The sequence below is a fragment of the Papaver somniferum genome, chromosome 8, assembly GCF_003573695.1.
Source record: "Papaver somniferum cultivar HN1 chromosome 8, ASM357369v1, whole genome shotgun sequence".
NCBI classification, from domain to species: Eukaryota; Viridiplantae; Streptophyta; class Magnoliopsida; order Ranunculales; family Papaveraceae; genus Papaver; species Papaver somniferum.
Genome location: NC_039365.1, coordinates 93859479 through 93885662, shown reverse-complemented (window position 1 = coordinate 93885662; position 26184 = coordinate 93859479). Strand labels below are relative to the sequence as shown.

General features: G+C 38.8%; 3 protein-coding genes across 3 annotated transcripts; 1 reads left to right on the top strand and 2 right to left on the bottom strand.

Annotated features, from left to right (window-relative positions):
- Window positions 1-8172: 8172 nt before the first annotated feature.
- LOC113302107 (10 kDa chaperonin 1, chloroplastic-like) lies at window positions 8173-11248 on the top strand. Its single transcript, XM_026550955.1, has 7 exons — window positions 8173-8325; window positions 8412-8470; window positions 8564-8614; window positions 10092-10157; window positions 10293-10340; window positions 10523-10552; window positions 11000-11248. Exons 1-7 carry the CDS (start codon window positions 8241-8243, stop codon window positions 11066-11068), a joined length of 408 nt encoding a protein of 135 aa, XP_026406740.1. The 5' UTR covers window positions 8173-8240; the 3' UTR covers window positions 11069-11248.
- Window positions 11249-11735: 487 nt separating this feature from the next.
- LOC113303608 (peroxidase 57-like) lies at window positions 11736-13277 on the bottom strand. Its single transcript, XM_026552650.1, has 4 exons — window positions 13034-13277; window positions 12766-12945; window positions 12492-12657; window positions 11736-12383 (listed from the first exon to the last, which is right to left on the bottom strand). Exons 1-4 carry the CDS (start codon window positions 13250-13252, stop codon window positions 11857-11859), a joined length of 1092 nt encoding a protein of 363 aa, XP_026408435.1. The 5' UTR covers window positions 13253-13277; the 3' UTR covers window positions 11736-11856.
- A 761-nt stretch (window positions 13278-14038) lies between these two features.
- Window positions 14039-24422, bottom strand: LOC113302106 (regulator of nonsense transcripts 1 homolog). Its single transcript, XM_026550954.1, has 29 exons — window positions 23680-24422; window positions 21972-22223; window positions 21707-21877; window positions 21548-21598; window positions 21326-21418; window positions 21085-21180; window positions 20856-20906; window positions 20650-20768; window positions 20264-20372; window positions 19991-20113; window positions 19837-19908; window positions 19276-19347; window positions 19117-19183; window positions 18789-18931; window positions 18628-18699; window positions 18416-18544; window positions 18132-18287; window positions 17902-18015; window positions 17685-17783; window positions 17522-17599; window positions 16999-17133; window positions 16766-16840; window positions 16548-16656; window positions 16025-16398; window positions 15827-15889; window positions 15569-15640; window positions 15181-15306; window positions 14978-15097; window positions 14039-14867 (listed from the first exon to the last, which is right to left on the bottom strand). Exons 1-29 carry the CDS (start codon window positions 24253-24255, stop codon window positions 14724-14726), a joined length of 3861 nt encoding a protein of 1286 aa, XP_026406739.1. The 5' UTR covers window positions 24256-24422; the 3' UTR covers window positions 14039-14723.
- Between the last annotated feature and the right edge of the window lie 1762 nt (window positions 24423-26184).

Genomic DNA, 26184 nt, shown 5'->3' with positions numbered 1-26184 from the left:
GCCTTTAAAATCACATTTGCTTTTGCATGCAAGGCCGAAAAGGCCCGGTCTGAACATGCGAAAATGTGCATGAAAACTTCTTAGTCGGTCGAGTACAAAATGAACGCATATTCCACGGATAAGTTCTCTTTATTATATGATGCATCAGTGAATATTAACTAATCCGATTTTAAATTGCTCCGCGAAGGTTTAGTAAACTTCATTTTCTGGATATCTTGAGTTTTGTCCTCTCCCTTAACAGTTGAGATTGTATGAACTTCTTAATTTGAAGAATCAAAGATGTGAGATCTGGAGTGGTTTTCCTAAAAACAACCTCGTATCAGTGAATATTAACCAATCCGATTTTAAATTGCTCCATGAAGGTAGTAAAGTTAGTTCTTAAAAGATATTTTCATCATAAATTAGGTCACTCCTCGTCCATATTTACACCTGTTTGATTGGAATGGATTCCTAAAAAATTAATTATGAGATAATCTAATTCTTAATTGAATTATAAGGAATTGAATTCAAATCTGAAAATATAAGTGTTTGATTGAGGAAACTTTTGTTTTTACAATGAAATAGAAATCTTTTAGGGAATCATTCGTAAGGATCAATTCGTTCGGGCTTCGGGTCACCTGTCCCCTGTATTCCTGTCTCTTCCTGTCCCAGCCAATGACATTACGCCACATGTTTTCCGTTATGTTGATTTATTTGTAACTCACGGCGATATTATATTAATCTTGCTTCGGATCACCTGTCCCCTGTATTCATGTCTCTTCCTTTCCCAGCCAATGGCATTACGCCACATGTTTTCCGTTATGTTGCTTTATTTGTAACAGATGGCGAGATTATATTAATCTGGATTCGGATCACCTGTCCCCTATATTCCTGTCTCATCTTGTCCCAGTCAATGACATTACGCCACATGTTTTCCGTTATTTTGCTTTATTTGTAACTCATGGCGAGATTATATTAACCTAACGTCGTTATTTCAGTCACTATCTTCTCTGTGTTTGGTTCTTTGTTTTCTGAAAGAAGGATTTATTTACTCCTCTCTGATAAATTTTAATTAATAACATTTCAAAGATCTAACAAACAAGGGCTTTTATATAACAATTTAACAATTTCATTGTTTTTGAGAAAACAAAAATCTTGTTGAGATCGGCAAATCCTGGTCAATTAAAAAAAACTTAAGTTCATGGAAGATCTGATTTAAGTTCGAACAGCGATGAATGCAAAAGAGGGGTAAAACAAGTGGAAGAAAATTAGTGTAGAAGTGTTAGGATCCTAGTCCCACATTGCTTATATGGGTCTTAATTAGTAGTTTATAAGTCAATGGGTTCCCTCATCTAGTCAACCGGTTCTCGAGTTGAGTTCTACCCATGGGCTTATGACGAGTTTAGGGTCGGTACCCTAACATTTGGTATCAGAGCCAACCACCACGCCCCAAACCCGCTCCACGGAAGGGGTGACCTATAGGCTAGATTAAAGTGTTGGGGCAGCCATGTATGGACGTAGTGTCACCCGCATTGAATACTGATAGAGGAGTGAAGTCGCCATAAGAGAAAGGTCTACCTTCGGGTCAGTGTCGATAGAGTGGGCCAACGAGGACGTTGAGGTATCTCCTAGTATTATGACTTACTCAAGGGTACAGTATTATTGCAACACCAAATATATACGTCTTAATAATATTATGGATGGTAATCTTCAAGTGATTTTAGTTTTGCCAATTTGTGCACCTGTTGATGGTGGTTTTTAGTTCAGGGATAAATATGTAAAAACCTACATTTAATGTGTCGTCACTCTGCAAAGAAACAGAGCCATGTAAAAGTGATGAGTGTTCAACCTCTTCACTGGCGCATTTATTGAGCAACAAAGGGAGGTGCGGCCATGCCATAGGCCAGCCGGCGCCACTTGAAAGTGGCCACACTCATGCTACTAAACCGGCCTCCTTTCCATCGACCAATCACGTCGCTTTAAACCCGCCACGACGCACTGGAAGTGTGGCCACGCCCTAGCTTTCCGTCCCAACTTACCATCGACCAATCAGGTCGCTCTAAAACCGCCACACTCATACCAGAAGTGTGGCCACACCTATGCTTGGCCGACCCTCTTATATTAACAAATCAGGTTGCTCCAAACTCACCACAGTGTTGAAAAGGAGGAAACCACGCCAGATGGTCGCAAAGCCAATTGGCTTCCAAAAAACCGTGCCCACATGCTAACGGCTTGCCAAACATGCCAGACGCGCATAACAGGTGCACATGCCAAACGCACATGCCAATCGCACATACCAAACGCGCCACTTACCGCGACAACATGCCAAAACTTGCCAGCCCACTCTCCATGCGTGACCAGCTTCACAACGACTTCAATTTGGCTAGATTGAATCCTAGGCGCGGCCATGCTCTAGTGGCGGTGGATAAAACCCTAATTCCTAATCGTGGCACAAAAATATGCCACCTCGGGCCCGCAACATCCCTCCTGAATTCTTCCTGAGTTTTACTGTCGGGCTGTTTTCACCTCCTAAACGAGCTCAAACCCTAAATATTCTCGCGTAAGGAGATAGGAAATTCTTTTCGATCAGAATGGAGGGGAAGACCGTAAAAATACGAGTTTGTATGAGAATTCCACAACGATTTTAGTAAGGAGCGCTAATTAGGGTTTCGGCATGCCAAACCCTAATTTAGACAAATTGTCGGGCGCCGACAGAAGATAGCTATAATCAACGGCTACCCTTTCTCTTGAGATGAAATCTCAGCCATCCAAATTTTCCACCGAACTGACAGACTTGTGGAAACTTTTAGGCGACCAGCCGCCTAAATCCAGTGGCCATGGCCACGCCAGGCGCCACTTACATCACCATGCACGAGCCATGCCAGCCACACCAGCCATGCCGCAATGCTTCTAGCGCGTTAAAGGCGCCACTGCCAACAGAAGGTAGCCATAATCAACGCATACTCTTTCCCCTGAGATGCAATCTCAGCCATCCAAGTTTTCCACCGAACTGACAGACTCGTGGCAACTTTTAGGCGACCAGCCGCCTAAATCCAGTGGCCATGGCTACGCCAGGCGCCACCGTGCCACTGGCATGCACAAGTCATGCCAGCCATGTCGCGATGCCACTGGCGCGCGTTAAAAGCGACACTACGCCATTATCAGGCGCCGACAGAAGGTATCCATAATCAAAGGCTACCCTTCCTCATGAGATACGATCTCAGCCATCCAAGTTCGCCACCGAGCTTGCAAGCTTGTGGCAAGTTTTAGGCGACCAGCCAGTAGCATCACATGCTATTTTCCTACGGTAAGCCTGTCAATTTTAATTTACCGCACGTAACAAGGTGCTACATGTTTTCCACGAAAACACTCGAGATATCAAACATGTCACAAACTTGGGGATGCTCATCAGGGTATTGGTCTGGCGGTTTACAACGTGCGGCGTGCAAAACGCCTGTTACAAGAAGGTGTCATAAAGCAGGGCGGTTAGTAATGTCAAGGAGAAATGGCGTGAGCGGATCCATCTCCCTCAGTATGGAAACATAAATCCCGACGTTACACATTACTCTTCCACCACTCAATCGCTTCCACTTCTTATGACACCAGGGTACGTTTTATTTGCGACTTGTATAAATAGGTCTCACCTATTTCCACCAAACAACAAGTTTTGGTCAGGAGAATAATACCACATCCAGAAATCATCTGATAGCTTTTCATTCGGCTAGCCAGTTCAACAATCTGATACAAGTCATAAAACACCCACACTTCCAGAATCAATTATTCTGGTGTCAACACTTTCTTCGCTTCCCTACCTAAGACCATCCGTTCTCCTTCACTTTGTGACCGAAGCAAGCCCGGAACAGCCATTTCTTGGTTTAGGCCAGGATTGTACAGATTGATCTCTCGAATCAAAAGTACTCTCGTGCAGTACATTGTTTATGGTTTAGACTTGTTTCTCATCCACACACATGAAATTACCTAAACCAGCAGAAACCGTTTTCACATGCCAAACGCGCATGACAAAACATGCCAAAAACGCGCATGCCAAGCGCACATACCAAACGCGCCACTTACCGCGACAGCATGCCAAAATTTGCCAGCCCACTCTCCGTGCGTGACCAGCTTCACAACAGCCTTCAATTTGGCTAGCCTGAACCCTAGGTGTGGCCATGCTCTAGTGGCGGTGGATAAAACCCTAATTCCTAATCGTGGCACAAAATTATGCCACCTCGGGCCCGCAACATCCCTCCTGAATTCTTCCTGAGATCGGGCTGTTTTCACCTTCTAAACGTGCTCAAACCCTAAATATTCCCGCGAGAGGAGATATGAAATTCTTTTCCAATCAAAATGGAGGGGCGTACCGTCAAAATACGAGTTTGTATGAGAATTCTACAACGATTTTAGTAAGGGGCACTAATTAGGGTTTCGACATGCCAAACCCTAATTTATACAAAGTTGTCGGGCGCCTAAAGAAGGTAGCCATAATCAACGACTACCCTTCCTCCTGAGATGCAATCTCATCCGTCCAAGTTGGCCACCAAACTGACAGACTTGTGGCAAATTTTAGGCGACCAGCCGCCTAAATCCAGTGGTCATGGCCACGCCAGGCGCCACTTACATCACCATGCACGAGCCATGCCAGCCACACCAGCCATGCCGCAATGCTGCTAGCGCGTTAAAGGCGCCACTTCCAACAGAAGGTAGCCATAATCAACGGCTACCCTTCCTCCTGAGATGCAATCTCAGCCATCCAAGTTTGCCACCGAACTGACAAACTCATGGCAACTTTAGGCGACCAACCGCCTAAATCCAGTGGCCATGGCTACACCATGTGCCACCGTGCCACTGGCATGCACAAGTCATGCCAGACATGTCGCGATGCCACAGGTGCGCGTTAAAAGTGCCACTACGTCATTATCAGGCGCCGACAGAAGGTACCCATAATCAACGGCTACCCTTCCTCATGAGATACGATCTCATCCATCCAAGTTCGCCACCGAGCTGGCAAGCTTGTGGTACATTTCAGGCGACCAGCCAATATCATCACATGTTATTTTCATACGGAAAGCCTATCAATTTTAATTTTCCGCATGTAGCAAAGTGCTACATGTTTTCCACGAAAACACTCGAGACATCAAACATGTCACAAACTGGAGGATGCTCATCAGGGTATTGGTCTGGCGGTTTACAGCGTGCGGCGTGCAAAACGCTCGTTACAAGAAAGTGTCATAAAGCAGGGATGTTAGTAATGGCAAGGAGTAATGGCGTGAGCGGATCCACCTCCCTCATTATGGAAACATAAATCCTCACGTTACACATTAATCTTCCACCACTCAATCGCTTACACTTCTTATGAGACCAGGGTACGTTTTATTTACGACTTGTATAAATAGGTCTCACCTATTTCCACCAAACAACAACTTTTGGTCAGGAGAATAATACCACATCCAAAAATCATCTAATAGCTTTTCATTCGACTAGCCAATTCAACTTTCTGATACAAGTCACAAAACACCCACACTTACAGAATCAACTATGCTGGTCTCAACACTTTCTTCGCTTCCCTCCCTAAGACCAGCCCTTCTCCTTCACTTTGTGACCGAAGCAAGCCTGGAACGACCATTTCTTGGTTTAGTCCAGGATTGTAAAGATTGATCTTTCGAATCAAAAGTACTCCCGTGCAGTACATTGTTTAGGGTTTAGACTTGTGTCTCATCCACACACACGAAATTACCGAAACCAGCAGAAACCGTTTTCACCCATAAATAGCACCTTGTGGCCACTCTTGTGTCGCTGTGATTGAATTCATACTGACATATCATACGATATGTGAGAAATATCGGCAGCTCAAATTTGATGAAATTTTGAAGATAAATGCAGCTGCTAAGTCATCTTCTGCTCAAACCTGGGTATTTCTTATAGATGATATTTCTCTGCGTTCGAAGTACGTAAACAATTATTACGAGATATGGAAAGAAATTTCAATGATAACCAAGAAATTAGTTCGGAATTTCGCAGATAGAGTCACCAAAGACTTACTATAGGACGAAATTGTGTTTCTAGATGGGAAACCACGTCTGGATCAGAAAATTAAATCAAATGGTTTTTGCATTCGTGTTGTTGATACTCATAATAAAATGGTATACTTTAACCTTGAAACTTTAAGTATTAATGGTCAGTTGCTTTCTTTTGACGTATTAGGTGTTACCCTGAACTTGGTAATTTGGGTTCCACATTATTCTAAGAACTTAAGAAAGAAAGCCAGTAATGGACCGGCTGATACGGACGGGGGTGCTTCAATAAAACCTTTAATTTCTCATTATTCTCTTCACCACATGTTATTGTATTCTTTGTTGGGACAATTGTGGATAACACATTTGATGCTAGACGTTATGTAGAGAAAGGAATACTTGGTTGGTGGATTTTATTTCCTAACAAAAAAGTTGATACTGAAGTCAAGGAGGTACTCTTGGACCAGAGAATGATTGAGTTGATCGAATACGTTTTCAAAGGTGTAACTCCGAAGTTGGACGATACACATACTATTCTCGTGAAAGTCGTTGCTAACATGGTTATCATTACCAACACTAGTGACGTGATTTTTGTCTTTGATCGTGGGAAAATTAAGCGCAACCTCTATGATGCATGGACACACATTTCTTGGATACTTCTCTTTTTGATCTCTAACGCTATGATATTTGTGTTTGATCATGGATAGTTATATCAGTAGCTTAAGAGAATTATATGGAGAATACAAGACACGCTGTATTCATTGTGACGCGATTCCACAATTTCAGGCTTGAAGACAAGCCATTTTTCGAGAAGGGTGGTATGTTGCAGTACCAACACCTATTCATATTAGTTTACTTATTTATATTTTCTATATTAGTTTCCTTGTTTAATTTGAACTCTATAGTTAGCATTACTTGTTTCACAAGTATACATAATTATAAATACAACTCCTGAGCTTTGTAATGACTTAAGAATTAATACAAAGACTATTTCTTCAATCTCTTCTGTTCTTCTTTCTTCCCTTAAATCTTCTTAATCTTCTTATTCTCTGAATTCTTCTTCTTCTTTCGTTAGAATACAATCATGTGAAGACTATCTTCACGACTTCTCCTGTGAGGACTATCTTCACAGATTATCTCCAGTATAAAGGTCAAGAACCCTAACAGCTGGTATCAGAGCCAACCACCACGACCCAACCCCGGTCCACGGAAGGGGTGACCTATAGGCTAGATTAAAGTGTTGGGGCACCTATGTATGGGCGTAGTTGTCACCAGCATTGAATACTGATAGGGGAGTGAAGATTATTAACGAATTTGGGATCCTAGTCCCACATTGCTTAGATGGGTCTTATTTAGTAGTTTATAAGTCAATGGGTTCCCTCATCTAGTCAACCGGTTTTCGAGTTGAGTTCTACTCATGGACTTATGACGAGTTTAGGATCGGTACCCTAACAAGAAGTGATTAAGATTTAAATCTAATTAAAAAAGACAAAAGGGTTATAATTGATAAACCTGTAATATGAAACAGACGGGTAAGTTTTCGAATCCAGAACTAAAATCAACACCCACAAACTTCTACCCATAAAATGAATCCAAAAAATCTACCATTACAATCGTGTATAGCTATATTCAAGAATTACAAAATCAGGAGCTACAATACGATTGATAATCCATTGATTGTTACTTTCAATTTAGGATCAGGAGCAAAAGAACAGTTGAAACTATCATCATCTAGTTTGGGTTTTTATGTTAAATTATTGGGAAGTTTATCATATTTTTACTGGATCGTAATTAGATCAACTAGATGAACAGAAAATTTTATAAGCATAGATGAGAATGACGATGACAACTGTGTAGTTTATTATATTAGACGCGGTTATCTATTAATTACACATTTTTAGAGCAAAACAAGTGACGTGATTTCATTGGTTAGGACAGGAAAAGACAGGAATACAAGGGACAGGTGATCCGAGCCCATTCGTAAGAGCTCTGGAAACTAAATCTTCGGAGCCCACGTAATAGGGTTCTTTTAGTATACGACAAAAATCGAACCAGAACCAGAGTTTTCTGGTTATCTCCGGTATTTTTGATCGGTGGATCTAATCTTATTCTTTACTCGAAGATCTTAAGATATAATCAACGGTCATTATTCGATATTCATCTAACAAAACCCAGTGAGGGTTTTTATGTTTCAACATTATTAATACTACCATTTCGTTGAGCTCAGTTATCTCCCCCTCTTATCCATCCATGGCTACCTCTTTCATCTCAGTTGCTAAATCCTTCACTTCTCACAAACTAAACCTACCTTCTTTCTCTAATCAGAGACTTCCAGGTCTGTTAACACCTCTACAAATTGATTTTTCTATTTCCACTTCCAATTATTTCTCCTTCAATTAATTGTATATGTTTATTGAACAGGTTTGAGAAGCAACACTTTGAGAATCAATGCAGTATCAAAGAAATGGGAAGCATCAAAGGTATTTTTTTCTTTTTAGTCAATTTTTGTATTTAATTTCTGGGTTCCTGATATTTCCTTGTAATTTGATGAGAATTTCCCTCTTTGATCGTAGGTTGTTCCACAAAATGATAGGGTTCTAATTCGTCTTGAAGAATTGGCCAAGGTATATTTAATTTGTATTTTGTTTTACAAGGAAATCTTCTGTATTGTTAGGGTTTGTGCATGAAACTCGCCAATTGGGAAGTAAAAGTTGGGTTTAACATATGCAATATGCAGTTTCGAATTTTTGTTTTCTTGGAGTCTTACGTTTTAGTTCTGATGTTAAGGGTTTTTGTAATCTGGAATGGCAGTTAGTTTGGAGCAGCTGAACATCCATTTTGTCTTAAAAGAGATTTTAATCTTCATTAGAGATTTTAGGATCTTTATTGGGTGATATTAATGATAGATAAAGAGCTTACCTGTTTCATACGTGAATATGAGAATTGGGTTGTTCTTAAAGACTGAAACGAATGCATGAAAGGATATGAATTTAAGACTAAAGATAAGGATATGTGAATTGGGTTGTTCTTAAAGACTGAAAAGAATACATAAAAGGATATGAATTTAAGCAATGAGAGACTAAAGATAAGGTTTTAAGTCGTTCAGCAAATAACCAATGACCACTGCTTCCTTGGCCTAGTTGGTAAAGCATCAGCTTTCGGACCTTTAGGTCAAGGGTGCTGGTGATGTAAAATTAAAAAGAAAAAAAAACTTAGTCAATGATTTGCGATGGCAACATTCTCGTGTTTCTGTTTTTTGATTAGTCGGATGGCACTAGAATTTATTATACTACGTCTACAGGTGATTGTGTTGGATAATTAGTTATTTCAAGGTAGATTTACTGATATTGTACTAGTGAAACACAACTCACTTACTGCCAGTAAGTGTTTTTCTATCAGGCATCTTGTTATCTGGATATTGCACCTTAATGATGAGGTGTGGAATCTGACCTGAACTTTACACAAGAGGACAGGGACGGAGGAAGATTGGGACAAGTGGGTGGGTTCTACCGACCCCAGTTGATTTTGAGATTTAGCTAAATTAGGCTTAGTGTTTTTGTGAATTACATGTCTTGTGGGGGCAAATGCGAATGATAAATTAAAACTCTATTTTTAATAGGGGCAAAATTATAAACTTGATTAATAAAAATACATCAAATGTATGATATATGTATGAAAAACGATGTAAATTATTTTCTCTAATTTAATTAAAATATTTTATAGCTTCGTTTTCACTCAAGAAAATGATTCATAACTAGTTACAATGCAAAAAAATTCAGGCGGCCTTCGGCCACATGATCGTCGGTATGGGATGACTTTTACTATACGAATTTGCCCCCACTTGAAATTTTTTGGCTCCGTCACTGCAAGAGGATCTACTTTGGTCCTTCGTTTTTGTAAATGTTCGGCAAAATCTTAGCCTTAGGCGGCTCTAACTGCATGCATTATTGCTTTTAACTTATTTGAAACCCCAACCTGAATTTTCTGCCCCTTCAAAACTTGATTCTGGTAAGAAAACTCATAGTAGGTAGGTTGTTTATTGGGCATCCAGATTTTCATTTATTCTCCTGCTAACAAAGGAAATATTGTTTATGGGTTCAGAAATCTGCTGGTGGAGTGTTGTTGCCAAAATCAGCTGTGAAATTCGAACGCTACTTAATGGGGGAGGTAAGCCAGGTTTAACTACTCAGATATGTGAATACGTTTGCACGAAGAACATGCTAGGAAAGCATAAAAAAGAGATCCTCTAAATCAATTCTGCTGCATTCAGGTATCTAATCATCACTTATAATTCTTTTGCAGATTTTGTCTGTTGGTGCTGAAGTACAGGAAGTAGAGGCTGGAAAGAAGGTGAGCAGTAGTATCAAGTCGAGTTTTAGACATTTGTAGTGATTCCAAATCACAAGTTATTCGTTGTGTTTCTATTTGATACCAGATCGGCTTTTGCTCTCTGGTTTATTTTCCTTTTCTATTTTCTACCTATTGTGTCCGCGCTTCCTTCTTGCTAATGAACACAATGTATCTTTTGGCAGGTTCTTTTCTCAGACATTAATGCGTATGAGGTAAGTGGTGCCACAGTGAATTGTCACCAGGAGGAAATTATATTTGATTACCTAGGGTTAGGGTTGCTTCCTTTTGCATTATTCTAGTGTAGAACCTCATCTTATGGCTGTATATGTATGCACATCATGAGTAAATGTCCCTACCGTCTATCAGTAAGTGGTGCTCCCTTATCCTGTGAAAAGTACGAATTCAAGTAAAGCTCACGAGTCATGTGTGTATAAACCTCTACAGACTTTAACCACCAAAAATCTGTATGTAGAGCATAGGACTATGGATCTCATTGTATACCCTCCAGAAATCTGGAACTTCTATGCATGCATTAGTCAGAAAGAGGAGTTACAAACAGTGAATGAAACTGGACTACTGGTTTTAGCGTTCTTTTATGACTTTATGGTGGTGTGCAGTATCTTTTCATATAGTGATTTTACTTGCATTTTTATATGCAGGTGGATCTAGGATCGGATGCAAGGCACTGCTTTTGTCGAGCGAGTGACTTATTGGCCGTGGTCGAATAAAAAGAAATATATCAGTCACATTCCTTTGATTTAGTTATGTGCTTAATTTTCCAAAACGGAGAATCTGCTATTGAGATTTTATTATGAAAGACGGTGATTCCTTGTGAGTGATGCTTTTGATCTGAATCCACTTTAAAGATTTTATGATAAATGTCAAGGATTCCTTATGAGTATTTTTTTTTTGCTGAGCTGATAACCCATGATCTCTGTTAATATCACGGCTTAGGCATAAAATGACATTTATAACGTTATACAACTGAGGATGAAAGTTGCAGACAGTCAATTAGGTATGAGACAGATTTAACCTCTTCAGTCAAAAACTATTTATTCCAAGCTACACTGGTTTCAGCATTTCATGATGGAGAAATAAAAAGTGAAAAGATTTGAATTCACTACAAGTACAAGAATAGATGAAACGAATTCCTTCTACCAAATGGTCTTACGCTTTTAGCACGTTGCAATACTACCATGTCTCTTATTACTAGGCAAGGTAAATGAAGTAAAAAAGTCGAATTAGAATAAAAAATCAATCTTCTTAACTCGATTAAATTTCATTTATACTTAAAGAATCAAATAAAGTTGGAAAACAGAATAGAGAAATTTCAACCAATGTTTATCCTGATCAGTATATGAAAAATATAAAATGAAATAGAGATTATTTGGCATTCCCAGCGGCAATTATAATGGGATCCCAAATTCTTTAGAACAACTTACTGAACACAAATCAAATAATATAATCACGCATGCACGACGTATGCTAGTTTTTTTATAGTTTTTTTTTTTTATCCTTAAGGGAGCATACCGGAAGTTAATGGGGTTGTGCTTGGTGTTGTGCTCGGGGTTGTGCTAGGGGTTGTGGTTGGCGTTGTGCTTGGTGTTGTGGTTTTGCTTGGGCTCGCAGTGGCAAGATTGTTTACAAATCTACAATCTTTACGAATTTCTCCTTCATTACCAACTTTAACGCCAACCGCACCCAACTTGACCATAGCTGCACCAAATCGAGTCAAGAACTGGACATTATCATTCGATAATGTCTTAACCAACTCTGCAGTCAACAAATCGAATGCTATCTTTTGGTCGATAGACAACAATCCTTTATTCATTCTTATTTGCTGGTAAAACGAATTATCTACAATATTAGTACTGGCAGAATTTTGGTCTAGATCAGCTTGGCCGGCGTTAGAGCCCTCTGTCTCTTTGGGACATATCATTTTTAGTTTTCCAGCTAAACTCCGGTCCATCGATTTATCTGGTGGAGAATTGTAGAGTCGGCTTTCAAAATTCCCACAACTTGCTTTACCTATTGTATGCCCACCTACATATACAGACACATGTTCACAAAATCAAAAAACGAAAATGATCAAATTGTGCAAGTAATCGAAGTTTATTGTTAACGCGGAAAATAAAATACTAATTGGTGTACCCAATAGAAGAACCATATCTGCTGCATTAAGACCCTTGGCTTTGAACACCTCAATGGCGTCGAACACTGAAATGGAAGGACTTGGGAGATTCGCAATTGCGTCAGAAGCACTGGACTTTGAACCATCTCTCCTTCCAGTTTCTACTTCATATCTGCTTCCCTTGCTCTGGGTAGTATCAACATACCATTAAGAATTAAGCCAATATACAAAAATAGCAAATTAATCTAATTAATTCAAACTCAAAGATGGCAATTCATAACTATTTAAACGTACCAAGGTGATAGTGTCTCTGGTCGCCATGACAATGATATCAGCACATGAGACTTTATCAGGGCATTTTTGCTCCAATTCTGTCTTTATCTCGTCAATCAGTTCGTAACCTCTCACGCTTCCATTTGGCCCGGCAGTTTTCTCTGTGCTAGTCCCGTTTAGAAGTAGCGAAGCATCACACCCCTTCACATTCAAACAGATGGTAAGAAGCACACCCAAAATACGAAATATCGAATATATATGTACAGTCTCCTAATATTATATATCTAACCTCAACGAAACAATCATGGAACTGCATACGAACGAGTGCGGCTACGAGGGTTGAATCTTTTTGAATTCTTTCGAATACAATACGCTGGACGGTTTCCTCGACATTGATTTCACATTTGTCGGCATAAAATCCCTTTTTAAGCTGCGCATAACAAGCCGGGAAGCTAACTAAAATTAGCACAACTCCAAATGTAAACCCTGCCACCGTGTTCATTTTCATTTTGGGTTTCTAGTATTGAAACTAAAATGAGAATTCGAATTTTTATTGAATTGAATTGATTTGAATCGAGTACGCCCCATCATTTATAAACACACAAAATCTGAATGGTTCCCACGATTATACTTGGAAGATATTGTTTTGAACTTTTGATATGTAAGTCGTGCAATCACTATACCTTAGGTGTTAAGTAGGAGTGCCCTCATATGACAAAGTCATTCGGGTGTCCATAACGTGCGAAACAGAACATATATAGAGAGGACAAATGATACGATTTGAAAAGAATAATGGTAAACTAATGTAGAACGGTTTTATATCCCTTCGATTCAAAAGAGATCAGCATTAGGACCATTTGCGATCACCATATATGGATTTTAACTACATCTAGCTTTTTCACGTCGACGGTCTGAGGCTGAGGTTGGATGCAATTCACAAAAAGTTGCGCTTCTGGACAAGCTATAAGAATTACGTACAACAACATACAATGCCTGTCGACTCCAAAATTCTTGAAACGACCAATGCCAGCTACCAATAATAATAAACATAAATTTTATTTTTCCAACAAATAAAATTCAATCCAGACACAATAAGTGGTGTTATTTCCAATTAGTGTCTGTGCCGGAGTAAGCAAGTGGTATTAAATGTATTAAATGATGAATGCGTGGCATCACTTACGTCGGAATTTTTCGGTACGACCAACTCTGTTGGACACTTCCCTCGAATTAAAAAGTGTCCACAACATCACACCAGCGCTTAAAAATTGACTAAAGGTAGAAGAGGGACGTGACATACACCAAAAAGAATACTGATATATCATGTAACATGCCACATCCATCAAATAGAGGTTTTTCTTTTCAAACTTTAAAATACTACTACTAAATAGCCCCAAATACAATTCATGGGAGAAATTTTTGAGACACTTCTAAAGTAAATCTTAAGGTGGGGCCAGGTTGATATTTTGCCGGGTGGAATGATCAGTTAATATATATGTACACAATATTTTGCTAGGCTGACCGACCTGCCATCCCATTTTTTCTACAAGCACAAATGAACAGCACATTTGAGCCTTCATTGTCGTCGTCATCGTCATCTTTATAAACAACCATGTAAAGAGTGCTCCTTCCGTTCAAAATTTCTTACTCCTCAAAATAACAGAAAACTTCAAGCAGGAACGGGGGTTTATTCTTTCCTCATCTCTCAAGCAATGCTGCCCATGATAGCCCTTCGTGACATTATTAGCCGTCTGCGAAAACAACCAACTTAAAAGCCTTCTGAAACTTCACCAAAACCAATCCAACCTACCACCATTGTGTAAATAGGAGAAAAGCATATAGCTTCAAAATATGGTGATGTCTTCTTTTCTTCAACATGTGTCAAGGCAGATATGAAACAGCATGCATGTCATGACAGCATAACCAATCTGCTGGGATGCAAAAGAGTATAACCCATCAACTAATCAGAGGCCCACAGCGGCTCAGCCGCTGTAGTGGAGCTGCTGCTGCTTATGGTTTTGTGAGCTCTGGCCCTGACCCTGCTGCTGTTGGGGAGGCTGCATATTTCCTGGCTGGGTAGTGTTATAATGGGTGAAGGGCTGGGAGTAAAGTGGATTCATTAAGCCCTGAATCGAAGAAAAAAAATGGGAGATGAAATATTGTTGAAATCAGTGTCACTGTTATTACCAGGTAATTAATGTTAGACCCAATAGCTACTGCCGATGAAACTACTAACCTGTGTCTGAAGTGGATTGTGGCCTGGAACACCAAAATGGGACTGAGAAGAATCATCTGCCGATGGATCAGTAAAACCCACTTGAGTGAACAGCCCTTGAGATCCGTGCGCCATGTAATCCTAGAGGTGAAAACAGTATCAGAACACCAAAAAAGATTTTATGTTACAGGTTCAATGAAACACGAAGGAGACATTAAACAAACCTGAGAAATGAAATCATTTCCAGAACCCAAATGTGAATATCCAGGCTGAGTATTTTGGTTTAAAAAGCTCCCAGGAAATCCAGTTTGTGCACCTTGGGCAACATAATCATACCCGCCTTGAGAAGCCTGCAAGTTCACCGATCAACCACGGGCACATGGTGTATGTTAATTACTTACATGGACCATATGAATTGTAGGATATCTGCAGGATAATAAATTGTATTGGACACCTAGATATCCTAGTTTGTCATTTAGTAAGGAACAAAGCGTGAATATTGAATATTTGGCCAAGAATTTAGGAGCCCCCAAATAGGTAAAACACAGTAACTAAGCAAGGTGAAGCAAGATAGTATGAACATGAAAGATGGACGAAATGTGCAATCATTACCTGTGTGGAGAAATCAGCAACATTGTAAGCAACATGTGATCCTTGGCTCTTAAAGTCGTCACCCATGAATTCCTGCAGTAAGTATTAAAAACATTACATAGCTGCACAAGCAGATGAACTTTAAATTACGAAAATATGGCTCTTAAAGTCGTCACCCAAGAATTCCTGATTGGTTACAACATAATGTTAGAAGAAGTATTAAAAACATTACATAACGGCGCAAGCAGATGAACTTTAAATTACAAAAATATTAGATACCTGTGACATGCCACCCATAGAAAATCCTTCACGGAATGTCTGGCTGAGCCCTTGCACTGGCATCTGCAAACAAATAGCAAAAACAATTGATGGCACAAACTAGTCGTCATTGCCAAAACCTCGAAATCTGATGAAGTTCATCATGGTTACTACGTCCAACAGGAAAAAAAGAAAAATCAGGTAGGTAAATATAAGCACCTGAGTCATAAGCCCAGTTTGCGATAATGGACCACCCACAGATGACTGACTGTTAGGGTTGTCCAATGGAGGGAAATTGAAACCTGAGCCAATACTCCCACGAGCTTGTTGTGAACCTTGCTGGTGAGACAGATGCCCCCCAATAGGACCACCAGCATTTCCACGACCAGCCCCAAATCCCCTACTCCCAGGTTGAGGAACCTGGGGAACAGCTCCAATTGGTCCATGAACAGCAGCACGAGTTGGAATAGCATAGGGCTGAGAATGAGGACCACCATGAAAAGGTGGAAGAGGAAGGCGTGGAACAGGAAACCCTGCCGGATGGACAGCAGGCTTATGGGGACCACTAGGTGACGGTCCGAAAGGCATGTAACCTGGCACGTTGGAATAATAAATGTCAGTCTAAATAACAGTGACAAAAAGTGATCTGGAACATCTCAAATTCCATGTCGTCGCGTTGGATAAAAAAAGGGCAGTGTACCAAATTCACACTATCGGGGCAAGTATTATGCCTGAAAGGTACCTTTAGAACGATTGCCTCTCTTATCAGCATTGGGACTTGATGAACCGAAATTATCATTAGAACCAACTCCAGGACCAGTTCCAAAGAAAAGTCTGCGGTCATTGTATATCTGCTCCAGATTCCAAAATAACCCACATATTAGATTCTGTCCAAGATGCAAATGACAAACCAATCGTCATATACATCAAGCTGAGTGACCAGCATAAAAGTGATAATACCTTTTTCGGTTTTTGAAACTGAACCATACTCTGTTTCAAGTTATTAAGAGGCCCCTCCACCAAGCATTCGTGTTCCTGAGAGAATTGTGAGAAATCAACTACCGCTGAATTGAAAATACTATCTCAGATTTTTTGCACATACTGTAAATGGTGAGATACAGTCCTCTTTAGCAAGTTACAACTTACAGGTCTCAAGTACAATGAAAGGTACTAGACGGGAACCTTGAAAATACCTTATAGTGCGTCAACAAGCCGTTCCATAATGGCTGTTTGCTTAATACTTTCGGGTTTCCCAAAACTACGATACCATAACGAGCTCGAGTGAGAGCAACATTAAGCCGACGTGGATCATTAAGGAACCCAATGCCCTAAAAAGTGATTAGACAGGATACAAAGTTAAGACTTACTATATTAAAAAGACTCCAGATTAGCCAAAGATTGATGATCATAACCGGAAAAAAAAAATTAACGAAACAACCAATTGAGTAAGAAACTAGTAACAGTAATCTCCAGGTAAGATGCCTAAAACACCAAATGGGTTTTTGTTCCTTCCGTTTAAGACAATTAAACAGGAACCTGTATCACAAGGGGATCTACATAAGTTACTAAAACTTGCCTCAGAAGAGAATGATAGAGACGATGACGAAGGACAGAGGATATGTAAAAGAACCCATACATATGGCAACCTATTTTCCACCCTAAGAATTGTAAAGCACGGTTGACTGAAGAACAAAGAGAACTTAATATGAAACTCACCTGATGCTCATTGCTCCTAACACAGGACAAGATGATGAAATCCTTTTCCCTCCCTTGGAACGAATCAACACTAGCGACCTGTAAAGACCACAAACGTTGCAGGATAACAATCACCTAGACGGTACATGATTATAATACAATTCATCTGTTTGAAGAAGGTAACCTCGATTTCCTTGTATAATTGCTGCCTGAGAGCACCATTTCTTGCCATGTAATTCACAATATAGGCTCTCTGTCCTTCATATGGTGTTATAACGCCAATCTGCAGAAAACATAGGAGGAAACATAAATCAATATCACGACCACCAACAAATAGATGTTTGGAAGGCAAAAAGGTGAACATTCTTTCAGTTATAACTGTGACTACGAAAATAAAATACCTGACTAGGAACCACACCACTCCTTAAGAAAGTTGTCACAATCTTTTCTACATTTGCAGCCTCTGTACGATTCAAATATGAAGTTCCACTAGCGCTTATTTCCTCTTGCCCCATCTAAAGATATCCCAATAAAAATTATGGGTAAATATAATACACATAAGTGTGTGTGCGTGTTAAGAGAATTCATTTGAAACAAAAATGTGGAAACCATGAAAAGTAGCTCCAAATACCTGCACATAAAAGAACATGGGACGGTTTGGCACGGGCCAAGGGAAATCAATACCAGTAGATTGTCTTTCATTAATGGTCACTCCATTTTGAAGTGTACCTTCGTAGAAGCTGTTAGATGGGAACTCCGAGAGGCATGGATGCATTCGATATTGAACCTGAAACTCAGACAAAAAGTAAAACAAATGATGCAAACCAAAAACCCACAAAAATCACTTTTCAGATAATGATCTTTCAGACATATAATATAGCTCAGTATGTATATCAAAGAGATGCTAGATTATACCTGCAGTCTGAAAGGTTTTACGCCGAGGAGCACAAGGCGCTCAAAGAGAGATTGAGCCAGGCCAGCACGAGCTGCCTTCTTGCACATGATTACGGGACCAAGCTGACAATGATCACCAACAAGAACAACCTAAATCAAGAAAGTAACGGTTAAAAAGCTACATAGATCAAAATTAAAGGCAATCACCTCAAAACTTATGGTAACCAAATCACCTGTTTAACTCCTAGAACCAAAGGAATTAGACACTCTGGCTCAGTTGACTGAGTTGACTCATCAATAAGAACCTGCCACAGATCACGATAACGATTGAATTAACAAAAGGACATCAAATTTTAAAAGATTCTGATATTTTACAATGGAGTTAATCGACAACCTGACGAAACCTAAAGTTTGCCAGTCTAGGATCTCCAGCACCAACACATGTGCAACAGATGACATCAGCACTCTGAGATATCTCCCTCTCAGTCGCCCGTTTAAGGGCCTTATACTTTTTCTCATCGCTACTTGATAATTCTCCTGGAAGAGTAAAAATGACAAAAGAAATTAATGTTTAGAATCATCTGAAAGTGGATAAGCGACCAAAAGTTTGGACGGTCACAGGACAGAATGTCGAACCAACTGAACCCACAAACGGATAAATAGAGAAACCATTTATTGCTTTTTGACCAGCAAGGCCAGTAAAAAAAGTAGCAAAAATGCACCTTGTTCATCTTTCAGCTGCTGAAGCTTGTGAAGTTCACTCTTTTCAGAAGTATCAAGATGTCGGACCTGGCGCATATAAACAATACAAATCGTGATTAGCCTTAACAATAAATCGTTCAAAAAGCAACGCGTCATTTTTACCAAAACCCACAATATACCTGATAATGCAGTGTCAAATGCTCAACGGGAGAGCTCACAGCTTCTCTTGATTTTGCACAGAGACGAACAACCTGAGAATTTCAATAAATTTTGAGGTATTTAGAGAAGACAACTGTACTAATGTTCACCATTGATTGGTGGTATAATATTCCAGGCTGCAATGAATCTGAAGCAACCTAAGAACTTTGGACACTATTTGAAAATTAAAATAATGTTACTATGCCTCAAAGATTAACTCAAGCATATCAAAATCCACCAATATCAAGTTATTGGGGCTGTACAGAGAGTATGTTATTGTCATACACACTAGAGAAATAATAAAGAGGTCCATGAAAGCGTAGTCTATTTTTATTGCTGTTGGACCGAAGTTATACATTATATGATAACAAGAGTGAACACAATTCGACAGGCTAACAAGCTAGAAATAAAGGTACCCTGCATCTGGGGTAGATATCTACAAATATAACTTCCAAAAAGGCCCAACGTGAAGGTTGAAATAAATTAATATCATACAATAAAATTAAAAAAATGCGACAACCTTAGAATGTTAGTAAATTTACCTTCAACCCAGTTGCACTAATCTTTTCAGCAAGTTGATCTACAGCCACATTACTTGGAGCACAGACCAAGACCTAAAGATTACATTTCATTAGCATGTACGGACATGGAATGCACAGTTGCATGCCACACAAAATAAACAAGTACCAATTGTACCTGCCCTTGGCCTTGTTTTGCCATATGATAAACAATGGCAGCAGAAGTGACAGTTTTGCCCGTGCCAGGAGGACCTTGGATTAAACTTACTGGCTTTTGAAGTACACTTTTTACAGCAAAAACCTGTCAAGCACCCGAGTAAAAATTGAGGACATTAAACGAGGAAATTGCTTAACTGAGACAACACCAAAAAAAAAAAAAAAAAAAAAAAAAAAAAAAAAAAAAAAAAAAAAAAAAAAAAAAAAAAAGACACACTTATTCATGTGAACATACTTGAGACGCATTGAGTTCTGGCAGGCCTGGTGCGCCAAATCGGCGAGGTAGTGTATTGCGGACAACCTGAACCTCAACTTCGTGGCCCAACAAATGATGGTATATATACCTGCAAAAGAGAGATTATTTAAGAATAAGAGAAGCAGTATGCCTACAGTTACAAGCAAACTTCAGTTCTAAAGATCGCTTAATATTCATGGAATCCTTTACGAATACAAGAGAGTATGCTTCAGCTATAGATCTGCTTGTATGGCATCATTGAACTTGAACACTCAAATAATATTTTAGACACTTGTCATGTATACACAGCTCCAGCATGGTTATTAAACATTGTAGCATGTTCTGTTGACCTGCCATTACAAGGATACAAAAGAAGGATCCCTTACCCACTGACACTTGTCTCATCCACAGCAAAAGTTTTCATTGCTCCCTGCATCCGATCAAAGCTGGTACTCTTCCAAACAAAATCAACACTGAAGCCATGGTTCACATCGACAGGAACACCCTGAATAGAAATAATAACAAAAAGTGGTTACAGTAACGAATAGCAGAGTGAAAATCCAGAGCTAAAAAGAATAGTAATGAAGCACACCTGACTGGCACGGAGCTCAAGTGCAACTTCTTCTTGAGCAGTTAGTTTGATCTGTGACAAGTCGATACATTAATAAAATATTGAAAACATGCAGCATGGTTTGCACAATATCTGACTCATACATTTGTAAGATATAACTGACAAAAGTAACGACGGCGGTGAAGGTGCAGGGACCTATGCTATGTCTAAGAGGACAAAATACTAGTTTTTTTTCTTTTGTAGAACATACCACATGCCCAACAGACTGCCACGCTGGATAAGCTGCATCCCCAGAATAACGAAGCCGTAACTCATCACCAGGTACAAGTCGCAATTCATTATCTTCCTGCAAATCGCAAAATAATGTTAAAACATGGTGTACAAATTCCATTCTGGCATGCACTGATACATTTTTTTCCTCAAAGGGTGGCTATGTAAACAATATTAGTCATAATAAAGTCTGAGCAGACATAACGATATATTCAACACACCTTTGGAAATACAAAGTACGCAATACGTTTCTTGTTGAGACCAATATCCCATCGAATCGTGACATTATCTTTGCTTTGCGATTCTTTCATCATCTGCAACAAAATGAAATTGTTAACGATCAAAGTCTGAATGACAGGCAACAATTACCATCCACACACTTCTAGATTACAAACTTGGTTAAAACAAATAAAAAGACAAAGTAGCATAAAACAGATACATACTTTATCATAATCTGCCTCAAGTTTGATTAGTGGAGCAAATACATTTTGGTACTGCAACAGATTCAACATGATAAAATTGTTAGAACAAGCCTGACCTGCCAGCTGCCATGTTTGTTTACATATTAGCTATTTTAAATTTCCAAAAATACAATTCGCCACCTGATATGCATCTTCATACTTCAAAGCAACAGGCTGAGGTTCATCATCCACTCCAGGTTTCTCAAGATCTTCAAACGACGCGTCCGGGTTTGACTTCCAAAGCTCCTCCACCTTATTTATTTGTTGAGCACTAATCTGGCGTGCTCTCAACTGCTCTTGCTCAGAAGGAATCTGCAAATGAAATCAAAAATAATTAAATAATTATTTTTTGGGAAAAAATCTGATGTATACCTTGAGTAGAAGATACAAAGCCATATAGACCTACCTTAACAAGCCACTGCAAGAAACATCTATCATCGATAAGGGGGCACCACTGACTCAGGTCCCAGTTCATATCCTTCAATGCATTGACACTCAAACAAGGTTCTCTACAGAGTAGAACAACAACACTCTCTGTTTTGGCAGAAATAAATCCAAGAAGGAACACATTACGGCACCCACAATTATAACATTCAAGAATTGTCTCTCCTAGTGGACTATCTTTATGAAGACACACTTCCTTGTGCTTTGCACGAACCTGGAAAAGAGGAAAGAGGAAACATATTCAAAGATGGTTGATAAAGAACAATGTAAAAGTTAGTTGCAACTCATAAAAATTGCTCCTCTCATGTAAGGCAAAAAAAAAATATCTACGGAAGATACCAACAAAATAAGAAACTAAGAAACACTTGTGTAAGTCATTCAACTCTGCAGATGGAAGGAAATGTAGGCTAGGCTAATCAGGCAAGGAAACGCCAACTCAGATTCCAACAGTTTTAAGTAAAAGTCCATATTATCTAAAGATAATATTGCCCAAAATTTTACAGTCTTTTTCACTATAATTTGAATAAAATACGTGAGACACATTCAACGAAAATTAGCATCAACAACTTTCTATTATCGAAGACAAGAATTTGTTTTCTAACGAGTCTACAGCTTCACAATCAATAGTAACTGGAAACTTATTCCAGTTCTGTGCTTAGTCAAATAGGTAGACCAAAAAAAAATAAAAAATTCTTTCTGTAGACCAAAAATCTAGTTCACTTGCTATCATGGTTCAAGATCTAGCGGAACATCTGAGTAATAATTCATATATGCTGAAAAATAAATATAAAATTTCTTTCTGTAGACCAAAAATCTAGTTCACTTGCTATCATGGTTTAAGATCTAGCAGAACATCTGAGTAATAATTCATATATGCTGAAAAATAAATATAAAATGGAGGACAACCACAATTAAATCATTTCCACGTAATTCATTATACTAAACCCTATTAATGTTCTGCTCCTTCCACAAACGCAGAACGCGACAATTTTAACATAGTAACTGACTGGAGGTTCTATTGAGACTCTTTTAGATCCAGCTCTTAAAAGTAAGTGTTCTGGCTATGCTTCTCACCTAGAATGTTGGGCTTCAGAAGATCAAAATTATTAAATTAATGCTAATTCAAGATTGCTGCTTATATCACTTCTTTATATCATCAAATTCAGGTATCGCTACTCCGCTAGGTTATGGTGAATGGGAAGAGGTGGGAAGGGTATGGAAGTACTAGCTACCTCCTTTTATCTACAAAACTTGTTTATGTGGCAGGTGAGAGTGAAAAATTCAATACAAAACAAACAAGTGGTTACACATTACATTACATCTGTGCATATGCGGCCTACCACATTTCTTATTCATATAGTTTTTAACACACAAGTTCATAGTCACAACAAAAGATACCAGACACACATTTTTGTTTCTCTTTCAATATTTCAGTTCACTTAGAAGTTTTCCTACTTTCAACGTAGGATATACTGGCATACCTTATTATGAATCCCTCACAACTCACATCACTAATTGCATTATAAATGCACAATTACTAGCAACTTCCTACTCAAAATGTCATTATAATACCATTCTTAACCCGTAAGAACTATCCCCACAATGGCATATTCATCATAGAATGTTAGATACAGAAGGAATAAAATTACTAAAAGTTAGAAGCATCATACCAGATGATTAACGATATGAGAACCCGAAGTGTTTCCACGAGAATTGCAAAACCATTTTCTACAGGAAGGAACATTACACCTAACAACACAAGCTGGATTCTGAACACCACAATACCTACAAGCATGTTCCGTAAAATCACCTTTACCATACTCAAAATTCTCATCATCACCAGTTTCTTCAAAACTCAAACCAGTCATTCCTGATGCCAAGGCATCAACCACAGCCTGGTTATTATTATTACTACTGCTGCTACTACTACCACCACCACCACCACCTCTAACCTTAGAAGAACTTCCTCCTAAAGCAGCAGCAACAGGAGAAACAGGATTTGTTTCAGTTTGAAGATCAGAAGAACTTCTTTCAACCGGATCGACAATTACAGAATCTGATGACGGAGGAGCACCAGGTGTAGGAGACCAGACAGATGCCCTTATTGGTTGTGAAAGTTCACGAAATTCAGGATAATCAAATTCATCACCCTGTGTATTGAATTCTAGAAAGGTATAAGCATCATTCCCTGTATCAGGTTGTGATGCCGTTTCGTATAGATTGTTTACAACCGTTTGAGCGGCCATTGAATGATGCAACCCTAGTTTTTGTTTTTGGATAAAACTAGGGTTTTCGTTACGGTTCGTGCTCTCTGTGATTTGATGTGATCAGAATTTATTAGGGTTAGGGTTTGAGAAAGAGAGAGACGAAGAGACAGAATTTGGGGAAAATAAGAAAAGAGAGACAGAACTGAAAAAAAGACGCAGATTATAATAAAGTTTTCTCTTCTTTTTTTCTTCTTAAGGTTGAGAGTGTAATTAAAGTCTTTTACAAGGGCCTATGCTTAATATCTATTTTGGGGTCAGAAAGAAAGATGGGGACCATGAGGAAGTGTACTCGAGTTAAATCGTGGTTAATCCATGAGTCGAGTAAATGATTGTTTTGACGGTGTACAATGTTTCGGCTGGCAGCTGTACGTGAAGATTCGCTAGTGTAGTAAAAAACTCTTTGGCTTCACCGCATATATGAACTGGTCATCCGAAAATTGGATAATCTTGATTAACCTGATGCTGATGATAGCCCATGTAGGATTATGAGATGGGCATCCAAACCATCACTAATTATCATTTCCCCCGGGAAGACAAGAGGTAGAAGGAGGATTGAGAAAAAGCATTTTCAAATTCCATAACATGGTTTCATGTTTCAACTATTTATAGTGTGTCGGAAGGAGTCGAAACTCTACAGCTAGGAGACCTAAAAAACTAGAGAAGGATCTGTTACAAGTAGTTATGATAGTGTTCAACTTCCTAAGGATAGTGTTCAACTATCCAGAGGATTTCACCAGGATTATATACAACAAGCTTATTATGCAGCCGATCATCAAATGCATCCAAACTTTTATCGGGCATATCCTCAACAAGGTGATTGGGACAGTCTTATTGAACAATCAGGGACTTATACAACAGAGCTGGAAGATCAAGTTTTCTCTTAACATCGTATTTCAGAATTTCTTTTCAATATACTCCTCTTATTTATTGCTGGTTTTATCGTTTAAATCTTCCTACTTGGTGTGGATAATCACAATGCGAATTCTTGCTTAGAATGTCCAAGGTTTAGGAAACAAGCATACTAAACAACATCTAAGAGAATGCATTTCTCACTATACCCTGATATAATTTTTCTTTCTGAAACGAAACAACAAAGTAAGAATGTTTATTTTATTTCACATGATATGTATTATCCAAATGTTTGGTGTCATGATAATAAAATTAGGGTCGGGGGTCTAGCTGTTTTATGGAAGGATGGTTTTAAAATTGAGTTCATGCATTTCACTGAAACATGGTAAATTTTATAGTTCATACGGGCTCTAAAAATCAACAATGAGTTCTTGCTTACATATACAACTCTTGTTATAGCGAGGAAGGAAAACTCAATAGCAGTGTATTGCTAAAATGGGTATGCATATGAATCTTCCTTGGATCATCATTGGAGATCTGAATGTCACTTTATCTTGTCATGATAGAAAATCATTATCTACTCATAAGGCTTCAGTACCCATTATTATTTCTCAAACTATATCTCCCCTTCACTGGAAATACATTACATGGTTTAATCATAGTAAAGATATTCATTTTGTTCAAACTAGATTGGATAGGCCATTAGCTTCAAATGACTGGATGTCTTTTTTTCCAAATATTATTATTCATAATCTTATTCCAGTTGGTTCAGATCGTGATCGCATTTTATTATCCACAAATCCTCAATCATATAACTTATATAAACCTTTTCGAGTTTATGAAAACTGGACGAAACATGAATCTTTCAAAAAGCTGATTTAGGCAGAATGAAAAACTGACAATACTGGATCTCCTGCAGCTTTATTTACTCACAAGTTGAATAATACTCAGAAAGGAATACGAAGATGAAAACAATTAACTTTTGGTAATGTGGATAGTAAAATACAAGAGGTGCAGCATAAGATTCAAGAAGTCCAGAATACTAGAATTGTAAATCAG